The sequence below is a fragment of the Aricia agestis genome, chromosome Z, assembly GCF_905147365.1.
Source record: "Aricia agestis chromosome Z, ilAriAges1.1, whole genome shotgun sequence".
NCBI lineage: Eukaryota > Metazoa > Arthropoda > Insecta > Lepidoptera > Lycaenidae > Aricia > Aricia agestis.
In genome coordinates this window covers 36,951,813-36,970,251 of record NC_056428.1, presented here as the reverse complement: position 1 = coordinate 36,970,251, position 18,439 = coordinate 36,951,813, and the positions used below count along the sequence as shown (strand labels likewise).

Genomic DNA, 18,439 nt, shown 5'->3' with positions numbered 1-18,439 from the left:
ACCTGAAATATTCACAAAATACTCAATTGTATTTATATACTTTAATAATTAATAATGAAATTTAAATAAAATAAATAATTAAGGGGGGCTTCCATACAAAAAAATAATTTTTGCTTATTTTTGCTCTTAAATGGTACGGAACCCTTCGTGCACGAGTCCGACTCGCACTTGGCCGATTTTTTTATATTTATTGCAAATATTTCGTTTTCTATGGGTTTTACCACTACCCAATTTGTATTGTATTTATTATAAACTAGAGATCGCCCAATGGTCGAAATTCGACCTTAGTTTCAACGACATTAGGACTATTACCTATATTTTGTAAAAAAATATTGACTATAATATCATATTTTTTTCAACTCTTGTCTCTGGGACTCAGCTGATCTCAGACTAGCCGTGTGAGCATTGTCTAACGGCCGTTCCCAATATTTGATCTATCTCTGGTTTTGCCCTATTAGAGATAGGAATAGCTCACAATTGACATAAAATATTATGTCTAATGTGAGTTATTCCTATCTCTAGTAGGGCCAAACCAGAGATAGATCAAATATTGGGAACCGCCGTAATAGTATCTAAAATTCAATAAAAAAACAATCCATTTTCAATTTGTCAACTTGCTGTCAACATACTTCAACCATAAACAAAAGAGTAGGCTTACTCCAAAAGAAGAAGAAGAAGAACAAAAGAGTATAATTCGTAATGTATAGGTTTGTCCCTCAAAAATCTGTCATCTTCTTGAGTATGCGTATTGAAGTGTGTGTAATGTTTTATTTGTTAAATAAATGTGTGATAAAAGCATAATTTCAAAATAATATTAGCTCGATGCACTCCTTCACCATATCTTATATCTTTAAACTAGCAATTCTTGTATATATATATATATATATATATATATATATATATATATATATATATATATATATATACAAGAATTGCTATATATATTCCAATTATATATATATATATAATTGGAATCTCGGAATCGGCTCCAACGATTTTCATGAAATTTAGTTTATAGGGGGTTTCGGGGGCGATAAATCGATCTAGCTAGGAATCATTTCTAGAAAATGTCATTTTCATTGGATACCGAGCAAAGCTCGGTCAAACAGCTAGTAAACTATAACTGTGCAAAATTTCATTCACCTAAGTTTCCGCATTTTTCGTCAAAAGGGATACAAAGTTTTTCGTTCGCGTATTAATATCTTATATCTTTAAACGAGCAATTCTTGTATTGTTGAATAATAATACTATTTTGTTAGCAACTAATTGTTTTAACGACCAGCAGATGGCGTTAATAAGTAACACGAAGTCAATGAGTGTTTGCTATACCGAGCAAAGCTCGGTCATCCAGATATAATTATTATTATAGATATTGTCTGATTAGCACTTGTAATTATAACATTATAATAATAAGGTTTTTATAATAAAATGTTGTTGATCCATACTTATAAAATTATAAACTTATACCCTACCTTATACCACAATTTATTATATTAAATTAAAATTGCAAATCAAACAAAATAGCAATATGCAAGTGAAGTGTTTTATGTTCAATTTCTTTGGAAGAAATTTTGTGCCAGTACTAGCAAATTAAAATGAACAGGAAACAAAACAATATATTAATTACTTGTTTATAATACCACATATTAGTTATTCATTTCGATCTAAACATAAAGAAAATAATTTAACTCAATCAAAGAGATCTAAATTAATTTAAAAAAAAAAGGATTCATAAAGAAATCAATATATATTATTGTCGACATTTAAATTTATAATTTAAATAAAGAAAAGCAAATAATAGCAGAAGTTAAAATGTTCATTACATGTTTAGCATTCAGTTTACATAAAAATACATAATATTATTTAAAAAAGATTGCTGTAGCCGCTAGTTTTCTAACCTAGATAGCAATAGCAGACCTACAACGATACAGTAGGCATTATCACGGGGACATGGATACAACATTACAAAATAAAGTCTGTCATGAAGCGGGCCCCTAGACGATAAATTTTATGGTGCAATATCATTGATCCATGAAAATTCAAACACATATTGACAAGCGGTGTTGGGACACATCTGTATTTTATTTGTAAAAGAAATGTAACTATAAAGTATAAACAATTACTTTAATTTATAACTTCAAGAAAATGATTGTAATATCCAAGTTCTGTTCAATATATAAAAAAAATTATATGTTCAGTTTTTAAACTTTTCTCATAACGCTCAAAACGCTCCATAATTTGTTCCACTTGAGTTTGTATCACTAACGCTCACATGCAAGTGGAACGGGAAAAACTACATGAGAGCTAGTGTTTGTATATACTGTTATAACTAGTGGAATGCGGGTACTAGATGGAAATAGTTCTAACTTTGGTTTAAAATAATTTTTCATAATATTGTCAGTTGAGCAAATTCTCTACGGATACAGCTAACCAGCCAGTTTAAAGTTTAGAACTAGAAAGAAGCCAAGTCTTGCCCCAATTAACCTTTTCAAAGTAGCTATTAATTAAGAAATCGCTAAGCAAATAAAGCAAAAAATAAAGACTTCGCTTTGCATAAGTCACATAGGCCGGCCATAGAAAGACCTCATCTTGGAGTCAAAACTATAAAATAACTATATAAAATGCGGTCGCCGCACGGCGTTCTGTAGTTGTCATACTAAATTCATATCCACAATACACGGTCGCACAGTTCTTGTGCGGTTGGTGCAAATTTCAATGTTGACTGCTCTAGAGCACTTACAGTCCGTCTATGGCCAGTATTTATATTACTAAAAATTTTTCATTATTTTGCAATTGCAATCTTTAGATTATTTTTATAACATTATTCATATTTCTTGATAGCCGCTATAACAATAAATGACGACTCACATGCAATATTTTGTACTTTGTAATAAAGAAAGTTGATAAGTGATCTTATCTTTCTGAAATGTTATGTGACATCACAAAATATAGCAAACATAAAACACAAATATTTTCTTTCCTATACTATGACATATTTAAAGGGATTCACACATGGCAGCTATAATGTTTATTTTGTACACTACACCCCTAAAAGCATATACAGTTTATAAAATTAAATTAAGAAATTTAAAAAACCCCCGCCAAACAACTTTAATAAGTAATGAAATAACAAATTTTTGTGACTTTAAGTTTAAATAATTCCTAAGTGTAAAGTGATATTTTAGTTCATAATTGTTATCAAGGTGTGTCGGGGGACCGCTAATGTAGATGTTTGATTTCACATAACATATCCAGGTGATGCTGCAGCAGCAGCATGCAGAAATTTATTGGTTATTTACGTCTTACTAGTTGTCGCAATTAAAATGAGCCCAAACACGAAACAATTGCTCTAAGTTGGTGAGGAGTTGGATATCCTATTGATTACCAGGTGATGCTGCAGCACCAGGTCAACATTCCATTAATGTGTAAATATTCATAAATGTCACGAATAAGAATGCAATAAAGCCCACCAAACTACTGCAAGTTGCTAATCGGCCCTTCACAAACCCAAACCAGATGAACCGCGATTTTTCAGCACGGAGCAGGCTGATGATGATGAACTATAGCTAAGAACACTCTCAATTAAGTCAGCTTTCAAACAAAAAAAACTAGATCAAAATTGGTCCACCCGTTTGGAGGCTACGATGCCACAGACAGACAGACAGACAGACAGACTGACAGACAGACACGTCAAACTTATAACACCCCTCTTTTTTGTTGGGGGTTAATAAAATCATGGTAGACTATTCTTAATTCTAATTATACATTTGAAATCGTTTTCATTCGCTTAAAGCTTTAAGCTAATATTTGCTTTCCTTTTGAACAATTTAATTCATATATTCGTCTAAATGTAAACAACTCTGTATTGGAGGCTATAATAATACAATGGCACAGTAAATTATTTGAGTTTAATTTTTTTCTCTTTGAATATATTTAATGAATTCCTTTGAAATGCCTTAAAATATAATAAAAAAACTTATATTATTTGTGCTGAGGAAAAATTTTTTGTCTTTGGGTGAAATAAACATACTATAATATATTTATTTTACCCAATTTTTATAATTTCTTAGTTCATATAATATTTTCATTCAGATAGAGAGTTTACAACAAAAGTACTCCAAAAGTGATAATGCGCATAGACATTTTAGTAATTTTTGGCAACTGTCGTATTTCCAGAGCGACGATAGACGATATTGCATTTTCTAATTGCATTGCGCTTAAGATACATGTATTAGTCAAAGTTCGTCGTGATATTCCTGTAGCTTTTGTAACACGGTCATTATTCACGGTCACTCATGCGCATTATTAATTTTGGAGTACTGTAGTAGCTCTTCACTAAACTTTTATTAAATTATTTATTTAATTAATTATTAAAGTATATATACATTGATAGACATAAAATAGTTGAAAGGTTTTCTCAATTGAAAATGGCATGAACATTACAAAATAATTATACATTTTATAAGTATGGCGTAATATGGATCAACAGCATATTTGGAAACAAAATAATACTATTGTTGTTTGCTGTTTGTGTTGCAGAGATGTGGAATGTTTTAGATTTTGTTTTGCTGAATAAAGAGTAAGCATGCCAATGGTGATATGCTATAAGTTGATTAGTAATACATATGAGATAGTGCAAAAATTCATGGTAGATCCGCAATCATAGAGTGTTGTCACTCTATGATTGCGGATGTACCATGAATATCTTGTAGTAATTAGTTGATATTGTATTTTAAACAATAATTGTAATGTTATTTATGATAGGGCTTGTAGCTAGTAGATAATAAAATAGATATAAAATGTCATCAATGATTTAGATATTTCGAGGAACCCTAGCGAGATTTGACCAAATCCTTGGGACCAAATTGACACTAACAAAAATGGTTATAAAGAATGGATATTTCCCATTAACTTCTTAGTTAAAATTTATTAATTAACAACTCATAAACATAATCCATAAGCATTAAAACCTTAAAAAGTAAGTTTGTTGAAAAACCTAACCTATAAAAGTAAAAAAACATTAACTTACATGTTAATAACCTCATTCTTATAAGAATCACCAATAGTTAAAGGTACAATATTATTAAAATAAGCATAACTGAAACACAATACCTACATAACAAAAACAACTTTTTGTATATCAAAATAGTTATAACCAAAATCAAATTACCAGACAATACATAAAATACTGATTTATCGTAAATGAAGCAAAACATGTTATGCTCGTAATAATTAGTTACGTATTAATTGGAATCACTCCAGTATTTTTTTAGTTTAAAACTATGAATTTTAGGTACACAACCGACGAATAATGGAAATAGGATGATAAAAAACACACGTAACAATGTCTTAATAATCTAATTACATAGTTACAAAATACCTTTCTTTGAACACAATTACGAAAATGGATTGTACAAAAAACTAAAAAGGTACGAACATCGCTGTAGTTAACGGTACTTCGTATACTCGTGTAGAGATTATTTATGGCATCAGAATGATAATAATTTCGATTCGGCATCGGACGAAGGTTATTACGAAATGTATTTGCGACAACAACAGCAGAAATTACGTGAAATATTACAAAGTGATATTCGTTACCAAATCAGCTCGTGGCAACCCGAGAAATTCACAATATGGCGACAATTGAAAACAAAGACAACGTATTATTCGATATTTCTCACCTGAGTCAATTCTTGGCTTGTCTGCTTGAAGTTCTTCTTATTTAAATTTACAACGAGATAATTTATTTGTGATAAGCTAAACGTTAAAGGGTCCAGGTTCATAGTTCCATTAATCCGAAACCGAAAGCTTCAAACACGTTTGAAGCTTTCTCGATTTTTGACGGATTACTACAGTAAACGTATGTTCTTTTACAGTTTTTTTGCGAAATAACGATAACCCTAAGGTCAACATCACCAATACTATTATTCACTTCAAATTCAACATAATTTCGATAGTCCCACTGAATTAAACTTGTAAAATCCTGCTCGCGACTCGCGAGTCGCGATGACGAAGACACTCGCCAATCGCTTCGTAAATCGACCTCGCTGATCCGTTGATTGCTTGCACTCCGTGCTCACTTTGTCTGTTGTGTTGTTGTCCAAAATAGATTGTATTTCATCTGCAGTAGCGTACAAAATTGTGTGGCAGAAAATAGTAAAACTGGTGACACAGAACGTCAGAAATGTCAATCTAGAAACGTTCTGATTGGTTTATTAAAATTTGGTCGCTTTGTGATTGGTTATAAGGTCAGTAACTTTGTTAGTAAAGCCCACAGATAAAGTACAATCATAGACATTTTTTATTAATTCGTCCCGGTTGGCTCCCCTATTACCCTATTCCCTATTAAAAGGCCGGCAACGCACCTGCAGCTCTTCTGATGCTGCAAGTGTCCATGGGCGACGGAAGTTGCTTTCCATCAGGTGACCCAAATAGGTCACCTGATGGAAAGCAAGTTTTTTTTTATGAAAATAAGGGGGTGAACGAGCAAATGCTCGTTCACCCCCTTATTTTCATAAAAAAAAACTTTGATTTAAAAAGTGAAGATGGTGCTGCAATTTGTTTAGTCAATGAATGCAGAAAATTATGCAAGGTTCCTATGTCCGTATTTATTTACTTGTTTTAATTGTGGCGAATGCAGGGGATGGGCAAAATATGGATAATTATTTCTATGTCTTAGTATTTATTACTAGAATTCTAAGTTTAATACATATATATTTTGTAGACTGTAGTTAAAAATATCAACACATTTAAAAAAGGAAGCACAAAATTATATGATAGCATTTACAAAATATGTAGGTATTATAATACGGAGAATATTTTAAGGAGCGTAGCCCGTCGGATCAGAGGCGCTTTGCACACGATGGGGCGGGGCGGACCAGTAGCACAAAGGGAATCTTACAATATCTATTACCAACGCACACCAAGGGCAAAAAGACCGCTCCGCAGGTCCCCGGCGGGCTCTGGCGGCGCGGCATGTCCGCGGCTGCCCGCCGTAGATCACAAACCAGTTTACATGCAGTAACGCAGACGGCGCGGCGGCGTGAGGCGACAGCTAGCTCTATTCTCTCTATCTCCACTAGAACGAACGTCCTGAACTGACTGCCTCCACTGGTCGTGTGCTTTGTGTACCTACGCGGCGAGGGCAGCTGCAGACATCAACGGGCAGACGTGGTCTTTATTCCTTCGTGGACAAAAAGCCTGCCTCGCCCCGTCGTCTGCAAAACAACAGAGTCCACCCGGCAGCCAGCGCACGGCGTACGTGCTGGCAACACAATAATTTACTATACAAACCATCAATTAGTAATATTTGAACATAGATACTGAGCACTGAACTACTGAGTACTGACCATGTAATTCTCATTAGACGTCATTTTTCCTATAATATATACCTACTGGTCACCAGATACGTCTAGTTTAATTTTGTGCATATTGCATACTGAATTGACTGATTAAATCAAGTTCTTATTTTACAAAAGATAACGATATCAAAGAACATATATTTACCGTTATAAGTCCTATTTACCGTTATAACATTTACCGGTATTTATTCCAATTTTTACCGTTATTTTTAATATCGGATTTTTCATACCGTTATCTATGCCCTTGAAGCAGTAACGTTATGAAAAAATACCGGTATTTGAAGCCCTGGATTAAAGTCGCAGTCTTCTTCGAGAAAATGGGTGAACGACTGACTGTCTATGGTGATGGCTGTATGAGCAACGCTCCCTTTGCCTGTCCCGACCGGGACGAATTAAAAAGAAATGTCTATGGTGATCAAAAATGAACCAGAATGACCTAGCAGTTTTTGCAAAAAATCTATTTATAGATTCCTCCCATTTTAGTATATTTTTTTTTCACCTTAATAAATACATTTTTATAAAAAACTTAATAAGGATTTATTGTTACTCTTTAGGAAATCTATCGAATAGTATTTTTTTTCCACGCCTAAAAAGTTAGTAAAATTATTTCAAAATTTTGAACCCCTCTACTGCAAAAGGCTGCTCGTAAATTTTCGTATTTTTTTTTCTAAACCTTACATACTACTAGAACTTTACTTGTTTCAAAAATGAACCAGAATGACCTAGCAGTTTTTGCAAAAAATCTATTTATAGATTCCTCCCCATACATTTTAGTTTTTTTTTTACCTTAAAAAATACATTTTTATAAAAAACTTAATAAGGATTTATTGTCACTCTTTAGGACATCTGTCGAATAGTATTTTTTCCACACCTAAAAAGTTGGTAAAATTATTTCAAAATTTTGAACCCCTCTACTGCAAAAGGCTGCACGTAAATTTTCGTATTTTTTTTCTAAACCTTATATACCACTAGAACTTTACTTGTTTCAAAAATGAACCAGAATGACTTAGTAGTTTTTGCAAAAACTCTTATTTATAGATTCTTTCCCATACAACATTTTCGTAATTATTTTTTTTCACCTTAAATATACATTTTCATAAAAAACTTAATAAGGATTTATTGTTACTCCTCTTAAAATCTATCGGATGGTATTTTTTTCCACACCAAAATCGAACTTTTTTGCGAATTTCCACTATTTAGCGATTTCGGACCACTGTGCGCCGTCTGCGTTACTGCATATAAACTAGTTTGTGTGATCCACAGCGGGCAGCTGCAGACATGCCGCGCCGCCAGAGCCCACTGGGGACCTGCGGCACAGTCTTTTTGCCCTTGGTGTGCATTGGTAATACATAATATTATAGTATTCCCTTTGTGCTATCGTTAAAGTAGCGTTAAAATATTTGCGTTGCGACGACACAACACAACGCACCGTGTGCACTAGCTCTAAACCATAAAGTTAATATACCTAGTGGAATAGAGCAACAATCTCGAGCTGTCAAATGAAACCAAAATTGGTTTCATCTGTGTGTAAAAATATGTGTACGTATACACTTACACAAGCATGATTGATCATGATTTCTATGAGATTAAATTATCAACGTGTGGCACGTGCCGACTAGACGTCAAAAAAAGAGTGCTGCTCACTACAGTGTATCACACGTCTCTTTTTACCACGCCTTTGTTTCTCTATTCCGCTAGGTATATTAACTTTATGCTCTAAACTAAGACAAACAAATATTCCATATTTTGCCCATCCTCCGCATTCGCCACAATTAAAACAATCAACTAAATACGAACATAGGTACCTTGCATAATTTTCTGCATTCATTGACTAAACAAATTTCAGCACCATCTTGACTTGTTAAATCAAAGTATCTATACCGTGTTTTGCTTTTTACGGCCCATTTTTACTCCAAAACAATAACTATTCTTTTTATTATTTCTCTATGCATTAAATTCCTAAAAGTAGGTAAGCACAAATCTCGCAAAAAAAAAAAAAACGGGTGCACGGAAGTTGGAAGTTGGGCTGCGGCCTGCGAGTGAGATTTGGTGCACGACGTTGCCAGCGTCAAGCTGGGTCGCATACCTGATACCAGAAAATATCGTTATATTTACCGATATTTTTATAACGAAGTATAAAAATATCGGTAAATATACGAAAAGAGCGTTCGTGGCCTAATGGGTAGACCTTTGGTTCGCACTCTTAGAGGGTGCAGGTTCGAACCCGGGTGGAGGCGTGTACCTATGAGACATTTTCTGATCTCAAGTACATAATACGGACGCTCGTACGGTGACGGAAAATATCGTGAGGAAACCCGCACATAGTTGGTCCCAGACGTATTGACTAGTTCTTTCCTCTGGACTAGGCCGACTATGATGCGAGATGCCGTATGCGCTTGGGCAACCATACGGACATTTAAAAATCTTGTCCCAGGCACTACAGTATTTGAGGAGTGGTTACTTCGCTCTGAAAAATACTGTATAAATCATCCATAACGGATGTAAAGGCCTAGTTTTTTATAACGAAATTTATCGGTATAATATTATATGTATAAAAAATACCGTTATCTGCATTGAGGTACTATAGACTGGAGAGAGCCTTATATCGGTGTATAAGCGTCCAAAGCGTGTTATGTCCTACTTACTAGGACATAACAAAGGAGTCGGTCTGCATATTTCATGTAATAAAAGTTTTAATAAAGGTTTTTAGTGAACATTTAATGCTAGATATTGTTGAGTTTTGTAGTTCCGCTAAATAATAAACCATAAGAATGGTCAAAGAATGCCTCAAACACGTGGATTTAACATTAAATACGTAAGTTTAGAACAACGTTTTTTGGGCTTTTCAATCGGTATTTTTGTAAGATAAAAAGATAATTTATAAGTTTATTAATCCCTTATTCGTGCTATATAAGGCACTAGTTGTTGCCCGCGACTTCGTCCGCGTGGACTTCAGTTTATAGCGCGCGATGTCAACAAAATTGGTGTCAAAAGCTTTTATAAAAATACCCTGGTACCCCTTAAATCAAAACAGCTGTGCAGTGTGTACATAATATTTCATTTTTTTTAAATTAAACTTTATATATTATGCCAAATTTTAAAGCTTATTTAGCCCCCCAATTACACAACTTTACCCATAAACTATTTATCATTGATAGGTTTAAGGTTACGTCACCCTATGTTATATAATGTAAAATATATAAGGCTTATTAAATAACGCAAAGAAATAACAATCGAAAAAAACCGAAACTTATGTGTATGATGATACCACCTCTTATAGAAAGATGTTGGGCAAGCGTTAGCGCGATGTAAAAGACGCACGGCGCCATCTAATATGAATTTTTGGAACTAACTTAATTTAAACAAATTTTCGTATTATACCCCCTTACAACCCTTTTTTCCAGTAAAAAGGTAGCCTATGTCCTTTCTCAGGCTTTAGACTATCTGTATACAAAATTTCATTACAATCGGTTCGGTAGTTTTGGCGTGAAAGCGAGACAGACAGACAGACAGACAGACAGAGATACTTTCGCATTTATAATATTAGTATAGATTAGTATAGAACGTGTATAACGTGGGAGAGCCATGCTTCGGCACGAACGGGCCGGCTCGACCGGAGAAATACCACGTTCTCACAGAAAACCGGCGTGAAACAGCGCTTGCGCTGTGTTTCGCCGAGTGAGTGAGTTTACCGGAGGCCCAATCCCCTACCCTATTTCCTTCCCTACCCTCCCATATTCCCTTCCCTTCCCATCCCTACCCTCCCCTATTACCTTATTTCCTCTTAAAAGGCCGGCAACGCACTTGCAGCTCTTCTGGTGCTGCGAGTGTCCATGGGCGACGGAAGTTGCTTTCCATCAGGTGACCCGTTTGCTCGTTTGCCCCCTTATTTCATATAAAAAAAAATAACAATCGAAAGAATCGAAAACCCATGTTTAACATGGTACAACCTCTTATAGAAATACGCATGAGCAAGCATAGCGCGATCTAGGGGACTCTTGGCGCCATCTATTTTGAGTTTTTGGAACTAACTTAATTTGACGAAATTTACGCATTTTCACCCCCTTACAACCCCCTTTTCCAGTTAAAAAGTAGCGTATGTCCTTTCTCAGGCTTTAGACTATCTGTGTACAAAATTTCATTACTATCGGTTCAGTAGTTTTGGCGTGAAAGCGAGACAGACAGACAGACAGACAGACAGAGATACTTTCGCATTTATAATATTAGTATAGATAATATTCTAACGTATTAAAAACTATAAACAAAAACATACTAACTAATAAGTATGATTAGTTCTATGTTACAATAAAGTAAAAAATAAAACGCCATCTGTTGAATCGTATTAGAACTAAAATGTTCATTCCATCGATATATTTCTGGATTTTTTATAATATTATACATAAAATATGTTTAAGATTTTTGAAATTTTATTTTAATACACATCCAAGACCCAGGAACATTGAAAACTTTTTGTTCCGCCTGCGGGACTCGAACCCAGGACCCCCGGGATGAGCGCTGGCCACGCGCAATGCGAATTCATTTTCATCGAAATTTTCATGGAAATAAGATATTTTCCCACATCAAAATGTAGCCTATGTCCTTTCTCAGACTCTAGAATAACTGTATACAAAATTTCATTGCAATCGGTTCAGTAGTTTTGGCGTGAAAGCAAGACAGACAGACAGACAGACAGACAGACAGACAGAGATACTTTCGCATTTATAATATTAGTATGGATAAAATATATTTAAGTAAAAAGTAAAACGCCATCTGTTCAATCGTATTAGAACTAAAATAAAATAAAACGCCATCTGTTGAATCGTATTAGAACTAAATTGCATCGATATATTTCTGGATTTTTTATAATATTATACATAAAATATATTTAAGATTTTTGAAATATTATTTTAATACACATCCAAGACCCAGGAACATTGAAAACTTGTTCCGCCTGCGGGACTCGAACCCAGGACCCCCGGGATGAGCGCTGGCCTGCGCAATGCGAATAAATTTTCATCGATATTTTCATGGAAATAAGATATTTTCCCACATCAAAATGTAGCCTATGTCCTTTCTCAGACTCTAGAATAACTGTGTACAAAATTTCATTGCAATCGGTTCAGTAGTTTTGGCGTGAAAGCAAGACAGACAGACAGACAGACAGACAGACTGACAGACAGACAGACAGACAGAGATACTTTCGCATTTATAATATTAGTTTTTGGCGTGAAAGTGAGACAGACAGACAGACAGATAGACAGAGATACTTTCGCATTTATAATATTAGTATGGATTAGTATAGAAGTATAGATACATAAAATATATTTAAGTAAAAAATAAAACGCCATCTGTTGAATCGTATTAGAACTAAAATAAAATAAAACGCCATCTGTTGAATCGTATTAGAACTAAATTGCATCGATATATTTCTGGATTTTTTATAATATTATACATAAAATATATTTAAGATTTTTGAAATATTATTTTAATACACATCCAAGACCCAGGAACATTGAAAACTTGTTCCGCCTGCAGGACTCGAACCCAGGACCCCCGGGATGAGCGCTGGCCTGCGCAATGCGAATAAATTTTCATCGATATTTTCATGGAAATAAGATATTTTCCCACATCAAAATGTAGCCTATGTCCTTTCTCAGACTCTAGAATAACTGTGTACAAAATTTCATTGCAATCGGTTCAGTAGTTTTGGCGTGAAAGCAAGACAGACAGACAGACAGACAGACAGACAGACAGAGATACTTTCGCATTTATAATATTAGTATGGATAAAATATATTTAAGTAAAAAGTAAAACGCCATCTGTTCAATCGTATTAGAACTAAAATAAAATAAAACGCCATCTGTTGAATCGTATTAGAACTAAATTGCATCGATATATTTCTGGATTTTTTATAATATTATACATAAAATATATTTAAGATTTTTGAAATATTATTTTAATACACATCCAAGACCCAGGAACATTGAAAACTTGTTCCGCCTGCGGGACTCGAACCCAGGACCCCCGGGATGAGCGCTGGCCTGCGCAATGCGAATAAATTTTCATCGATATTTTCATGGAAATAAGATATTTTCCCACATCAAAATGTAGCCTATGTCCTTTCTCAGACTCTAGAATAACTGTGTACAAAATTTCATTGCAATCGGTTCAGTAGTTTTGGCGTGAAAGCAAGACAGACAGACAGACAGACAGACAGACTGACAGACAGACAGACAGACAGAGATACTTTCGCATTTATAATATTAGTTTTTGGCGTGAAAGTGAGACAGACAGACAGACAGATAGACAGAGATACTTTCGCATTTATAATATTAGTATGGATTAGTATAGAAGTATAGATACATAAAATATATTTAAGTAAAAAATAAAACGCCATCTGTTGAATCGTATTAGAACTAAAATAAAATAAAACGCCATCTGTTGAATCGTATTAGAACTAAATTGCATCGATATATTTCTGGATTTTTTATAATATTATACATAAAATATATTTAAGATTTTTGAAATATTATTTTAATACACATCCAAGACCCAGGAACATTGAAAACTTGTTCCGCCTGCAGGACTCGAACCCAGGACCCCCGGGATGAGCGCTGGCCTGCGCAATGCGAATAAATTTTCATCGATATTTTCATGGAAATAAGATATTTTCCCACATCAAAATGTAGCCTATGTCCTTTCTCAGACTCTAGAATAACTGTGTACAAAATTTCATTGCAATCGGTTCAGTAGTTTTGGCGTGAAAGCAAGACAGACAGACAGACAGACAGACAGACAGACAGAAAGACAGACAGAGATACTTTCGCATTTATAATATTAGTATGGATTAGTGCTAAAAATGTCACATCAATAAAAAATTTGGCTATAAAAATTGCATAGCTTTTTACGTGTTACTAACTATAGTTCAAGTGATGAGAATCCGTAACTCCTCACTTGAACTATAGTTAGTCAATATCATGAAGTAATTGACTTTCTTTCCTGTATAATAATGTGCTTCGAAATAATCGACAAATAGAAAATAAACGCACACTACTTGTATGAAAACAAGCACAAAATGGCCACGCAATGACGGGCTTAGACTACATCTATACTATAATACTTTATCTATGGTTATCTGGCTACCACTATGAAAATAACAGTACGTAACGATATTTTTTCTGGTTTTCGATAACGCATGAAGCCCTGGTGCCTTACTCCCGAAACTGATATTGATTTCGATTTGCAATTTCAACGGTTTTTTGACACTTTAGCCATCTAAAATATGTCTAAAAATGTCAAAAAACTGTTGAAGTTGAAAATTGAAATCGATATCAGTTTCGGCAGTAAGGCACCAGATCAAGTCCAGCGTACTTGTAGAATGGAGGTCAACTCAGTGCCTATTAGTAAAAAAAAAAGTGTCAATGTCAAATATCAATGGATTTCATTCAAAAATCAAAAAGTCAAAATCTGATTCCAGGGGTGTCATTAGTTAAAGGTTAGTTTAAAATTTTATGATGAAATTATTATTCCAATTATAATTTAACACTATGATTTATCAAGTTAAACTTTATATCCATACATATGTATAATACAAACTCGTAAATTTAGCCACAACTGCCTTTTGTTGCTAATAAATAATATGTGTGCTCACGCATATTTCCTTTTATTATATCTGTTGTTGTTACATAAATCTTAATTTATTGGTTCATATTCTGTTACTTTTTCATAGTATGTTTAAATTTCACCATTTATAAATAAATCTACCTTGTATTCAAACTTATTACGTAATATTACACATTACCTTTTATACACATCGAAATTGAACTGAATTGTTCTGTGGCGTCTATTTGCTAAGACAGTTTTTGTCTTCATATTTCAACATCATTTGATTTGTAGAATAGTAGGTACCTGTAAATTGATGACGTGAGTGGAAGAACATGATAAGTAAGTAACATTTTGAAACATACAGATTTTTAGGGTTCTGTACCCAAAGGGTAAAAACGGGACCCTATTACTAAGACTTCGTTGTCTGTCTGACTGTCTGTCTGACTGTCTGTCAGACTGTCTGTCTGACTGTCTGTCTGTCTGTATGTCTTCAGGCTGTATCTCAAGAACCGCTTTAGCTAGAATTTTCAAATTTTCACAGATTGTGTATTTTTATTGCCGCTATAATAACAAATACTAAAAACAAAATAATATTAATATTTAAGGGAGGCTCCCATACAAAAAACGTGATTTTTTTGGCCTTTTCTGCTCGATAGGAATCATGGCAGCAGGTAGGCATTTGAAATTTTCACAAAAGCCTTATTTAGATGTGTACTTCAATAATTAATAATAATATTAAAATAAAATAAAAAAATAAGGGTAGCTCCCCATACAAAAAACAATTTTTAGCCTATTTTTTCTCTATAACGGTATGGAACACTTCGTGCGCGAGTCAGACTCACATTTGGCAGATTATTTTTTTTCTTTAAAGTATGAACAACCCATTTACTTATCTACTTCTTACCTGGCTAATACATCTGGCTACTCATATAATGCGCAGTTTTTTTATTTAAAAATCACTTTCTGGCCCTAAAGCTGCCATTTCAGCAAAAAAAGGCAATTTTTTACTCTTAGTAATTGTTCATCCACTCACGTCATCAATTCTTTGTGTAAAGTGTAATTTTTGAGGTGTTGATATTTGAATTTTGATTCAAGGCAGTAACTAATACAATTATTTCATGTTTGTTTTTCTAAGCATGGTTAATATTTTTTTGATACCATTATATCCTTAATTATAATTATATTGTCAGAAAAATAATATTCAAGTGTTGGAATGCACAACCAACAAAACCATACTTATTTTTGTTTTTCTATTAAATTGTTTTTGTAAAATACTCCTGGTATTTGGAAACTCTATATCTTAGCACTTAATGTAATTTGTTTCTTTGTATTTAATAATAATGAAGACAGTCGTGTGTTGCATAACTGTAAGAGTAATGCTACTGACATAGGATCGCAAGATCGGTAAACCTAATAGCCAGAAAAACAGGCTGCTTAACCAGGCATTTGTATAAGAAGATGCTACTGAGGACTTTGTATCTTAATTCTTCGTTTATATTGGTTCAAAATTGTCTGTCTAACAATATGTAAAATTGTCATTTGAGCCGGACACACCATAAAAAAGCCTAATGTATAATACTTGCATGCCCCTCTCAGACCGGTTTCCGCTCTGCATTTTTATTAAATAATGAAAATATGTAGTTATTATCAAAATAATAATTATTATAATATTATATTTTACATTGTCCTTGTATCAGGCAGTTACAATAAATATAATTGTAATTTGTCCTGATTATATCTGATACTGCATTATATTATGTTATTAGTTATTACTATATTTTATAGTTTTTATTATCACCTAATGCCATGAGTACAGTACCAATTCTACTATTTTTAATTTTAGTGCAATGGTTTTAATTTTATGGGAACATCAATTTGAATTTTCATTAAAAAAAAGAATGAAACTGAATTTCTGTATTAAATTTATAAAAAATACTAGAATCAGGGCCCAGTATTAGTACATAATATACTACCCGTTCGCGCTAAGTTTGCTGCTGTCAACTGTCACACATTTACCTATTTCTCACTCACTCACAGAACAGAGAAAGTTTGCTGCTGTCAACTGTCACACATTTACCTATTTCTCACTCACTCACAGAACAGAGAGAGTGAGAGAATGGTAAACGCGTGCCAGTTGACAGAGGCAAACTTAGGACAGGTTGTATCTTTGTTCAAATACAATGGACCCTAGCCAGAATTAATGTGCAACAATTTTCCTTTCAGATTTTATGGCGGTGGCGCAATTCCTGAAAAGGAATTTGATTAGTATATCAGCGCCAGTGATATCACTAACGATAATTTACCTCGATTGGAGTTATACCAAACAGTGGAAGAACGAACAGAAAAAGTAACATGGCAATATTTGGTATAACAGCCCGTTACCTCTGGATTGCTGTGCCCCTGACAGGGTTCTACATTGGCAAGTTGCTGGATGATGCAGAAACCCTGAGGATGACCAGCTTCAGAGATAAGTCTCGTCTATATGGTGGAAAAGTCAAGGAGGGCGACCCACCGTCCTGGCCTTAAGATTAGACAAAACTTGTGATTAGATGGTTAAATAAATTCAGTAAATTATTTCAAAACAATTTATTTTATTTCATTAAGTACTATCAAATCATTCTAATGCCTTAGAAGTAAATTTGTCATTAGTGTATGTATATCAACAGAGAGTAGATATTGCTTCTATTTGCTTGCCAATCAATCAATCCGACAAATTCACCTCGAAAAACCAAACATTATATTATTACATTGTTCTTTTTGCCATCATATACCAAAGGATTCCAAACGGTGACCACAATGCAATACCAAAGAACACTGTGAACTTAAGAGTTGCTCCAATTCTGGAAAGTATTAAAATCCATCAACAATAATAATTATCATAGTACAGAGAGCTATATTTAATGTTTCTTGTAATAAAAGGTACAATAACAGGGGTATTATCTGAAGTTCCATAAAAATATCTATATTTTCAACAAGTAATAATTTCATTATAATAATATAATGCTGCATTGTTAATCCTTCAAGCCCCATATAGACAACAATAGAATACAATAGCATTTCCAAGAATCCTTCTGCAAATTGCATTGTATTTTTTCTAACCTGCTTTTAATAACAAAAGGTAAATTATCAAATGGTCGAGTAGGTGTGTCATGAGTCCATCTCTTCAGATTCATGTTAAGCGGTTGGCTTTTGATAACATGTTGAAAAGATCTAATGAACCTAGGTCGAAACATACTTTAATGGTTCTCTTTAGCTTGAAACAAAATTATTGTTAAATAATTATATACTGAATGCAATTAAACATTCAAATTAATTACTTGACACTAAAACCTTCAAAATGTATAAAAGAAAAGAATGACATTGTCAATGAATAAAAAATATTTTTTAATTCCGCAGTGGCTGAAAATAATATAAAATATACTTACGACAAAAGAAGGATATAAAATATAAAGGATCGTACACTGACATCTAGT

At 33.6% G+C, this 18,439-nt stretch overlaps 2 protein-coding genes across 5 annotated transcripts in view; one reads left to right on the top strand and one right to left on the bottom strand.

Moving 5' to 3' along the window:
* The window catches only part of LOC121738843 (CCR4-NOT transcription complex subunit 1), a 50,423-nt gene extending 44,391 nt beyond the window's left edge, over positions 1-6,032 (bottom strand). Inside the window, exon 1 of one of the 2 annotated variants that reach the window (XM_042131092.1) lies at positions 5,682-6,032. In XM_042131092.1, coding sequence (XP_041987026.1) covers positions 5,682-5,783 — 102 coding nt within the window. In that variant the 5' untranslated portion in view covers positions 5,784-6,032. The remainder of the gene's footprint in view (positions 1-5,681) is intronic. The other variant, XM_042131091.1, reaches the window with a different exon arrangement.
* Positions 5,062-17,540, top strand: LOC121738845. Of its 3 annotated transcripts, none has more exons than XM_042131099.1 (2): positions 5,062-5,072; positions 17,190-17,540. In XM_042131099.1, exon 2 carries the CDS (start codon positions 17,319-17,321, stop codon positions 17,490-17,492), a length of 174 nt encoding a protein of 57 aa, XP_041987033.1. In that variant the 5' UTR covers positions 5,062-5,072; positions 17,190-17,318; the 3' UTR covers positions 17,493-17,540. The 3 variants fall into 3 exon arrangements, with proteins under 3 accessions (XP_041987033.1, XP_041987034.1, XP_041987032.1); XM_042131100.1 differs by lacking the exon at positions 5,062-5,072 and adding an exon at positions 5,574-5,584; XM_042131098.1 differs by lacking the exon at positions 5,062-5,072 and adding an exon at positions 14,801-14,856.
* Positions 17,541-18,439: the final 899 nt, after the last annotated feature.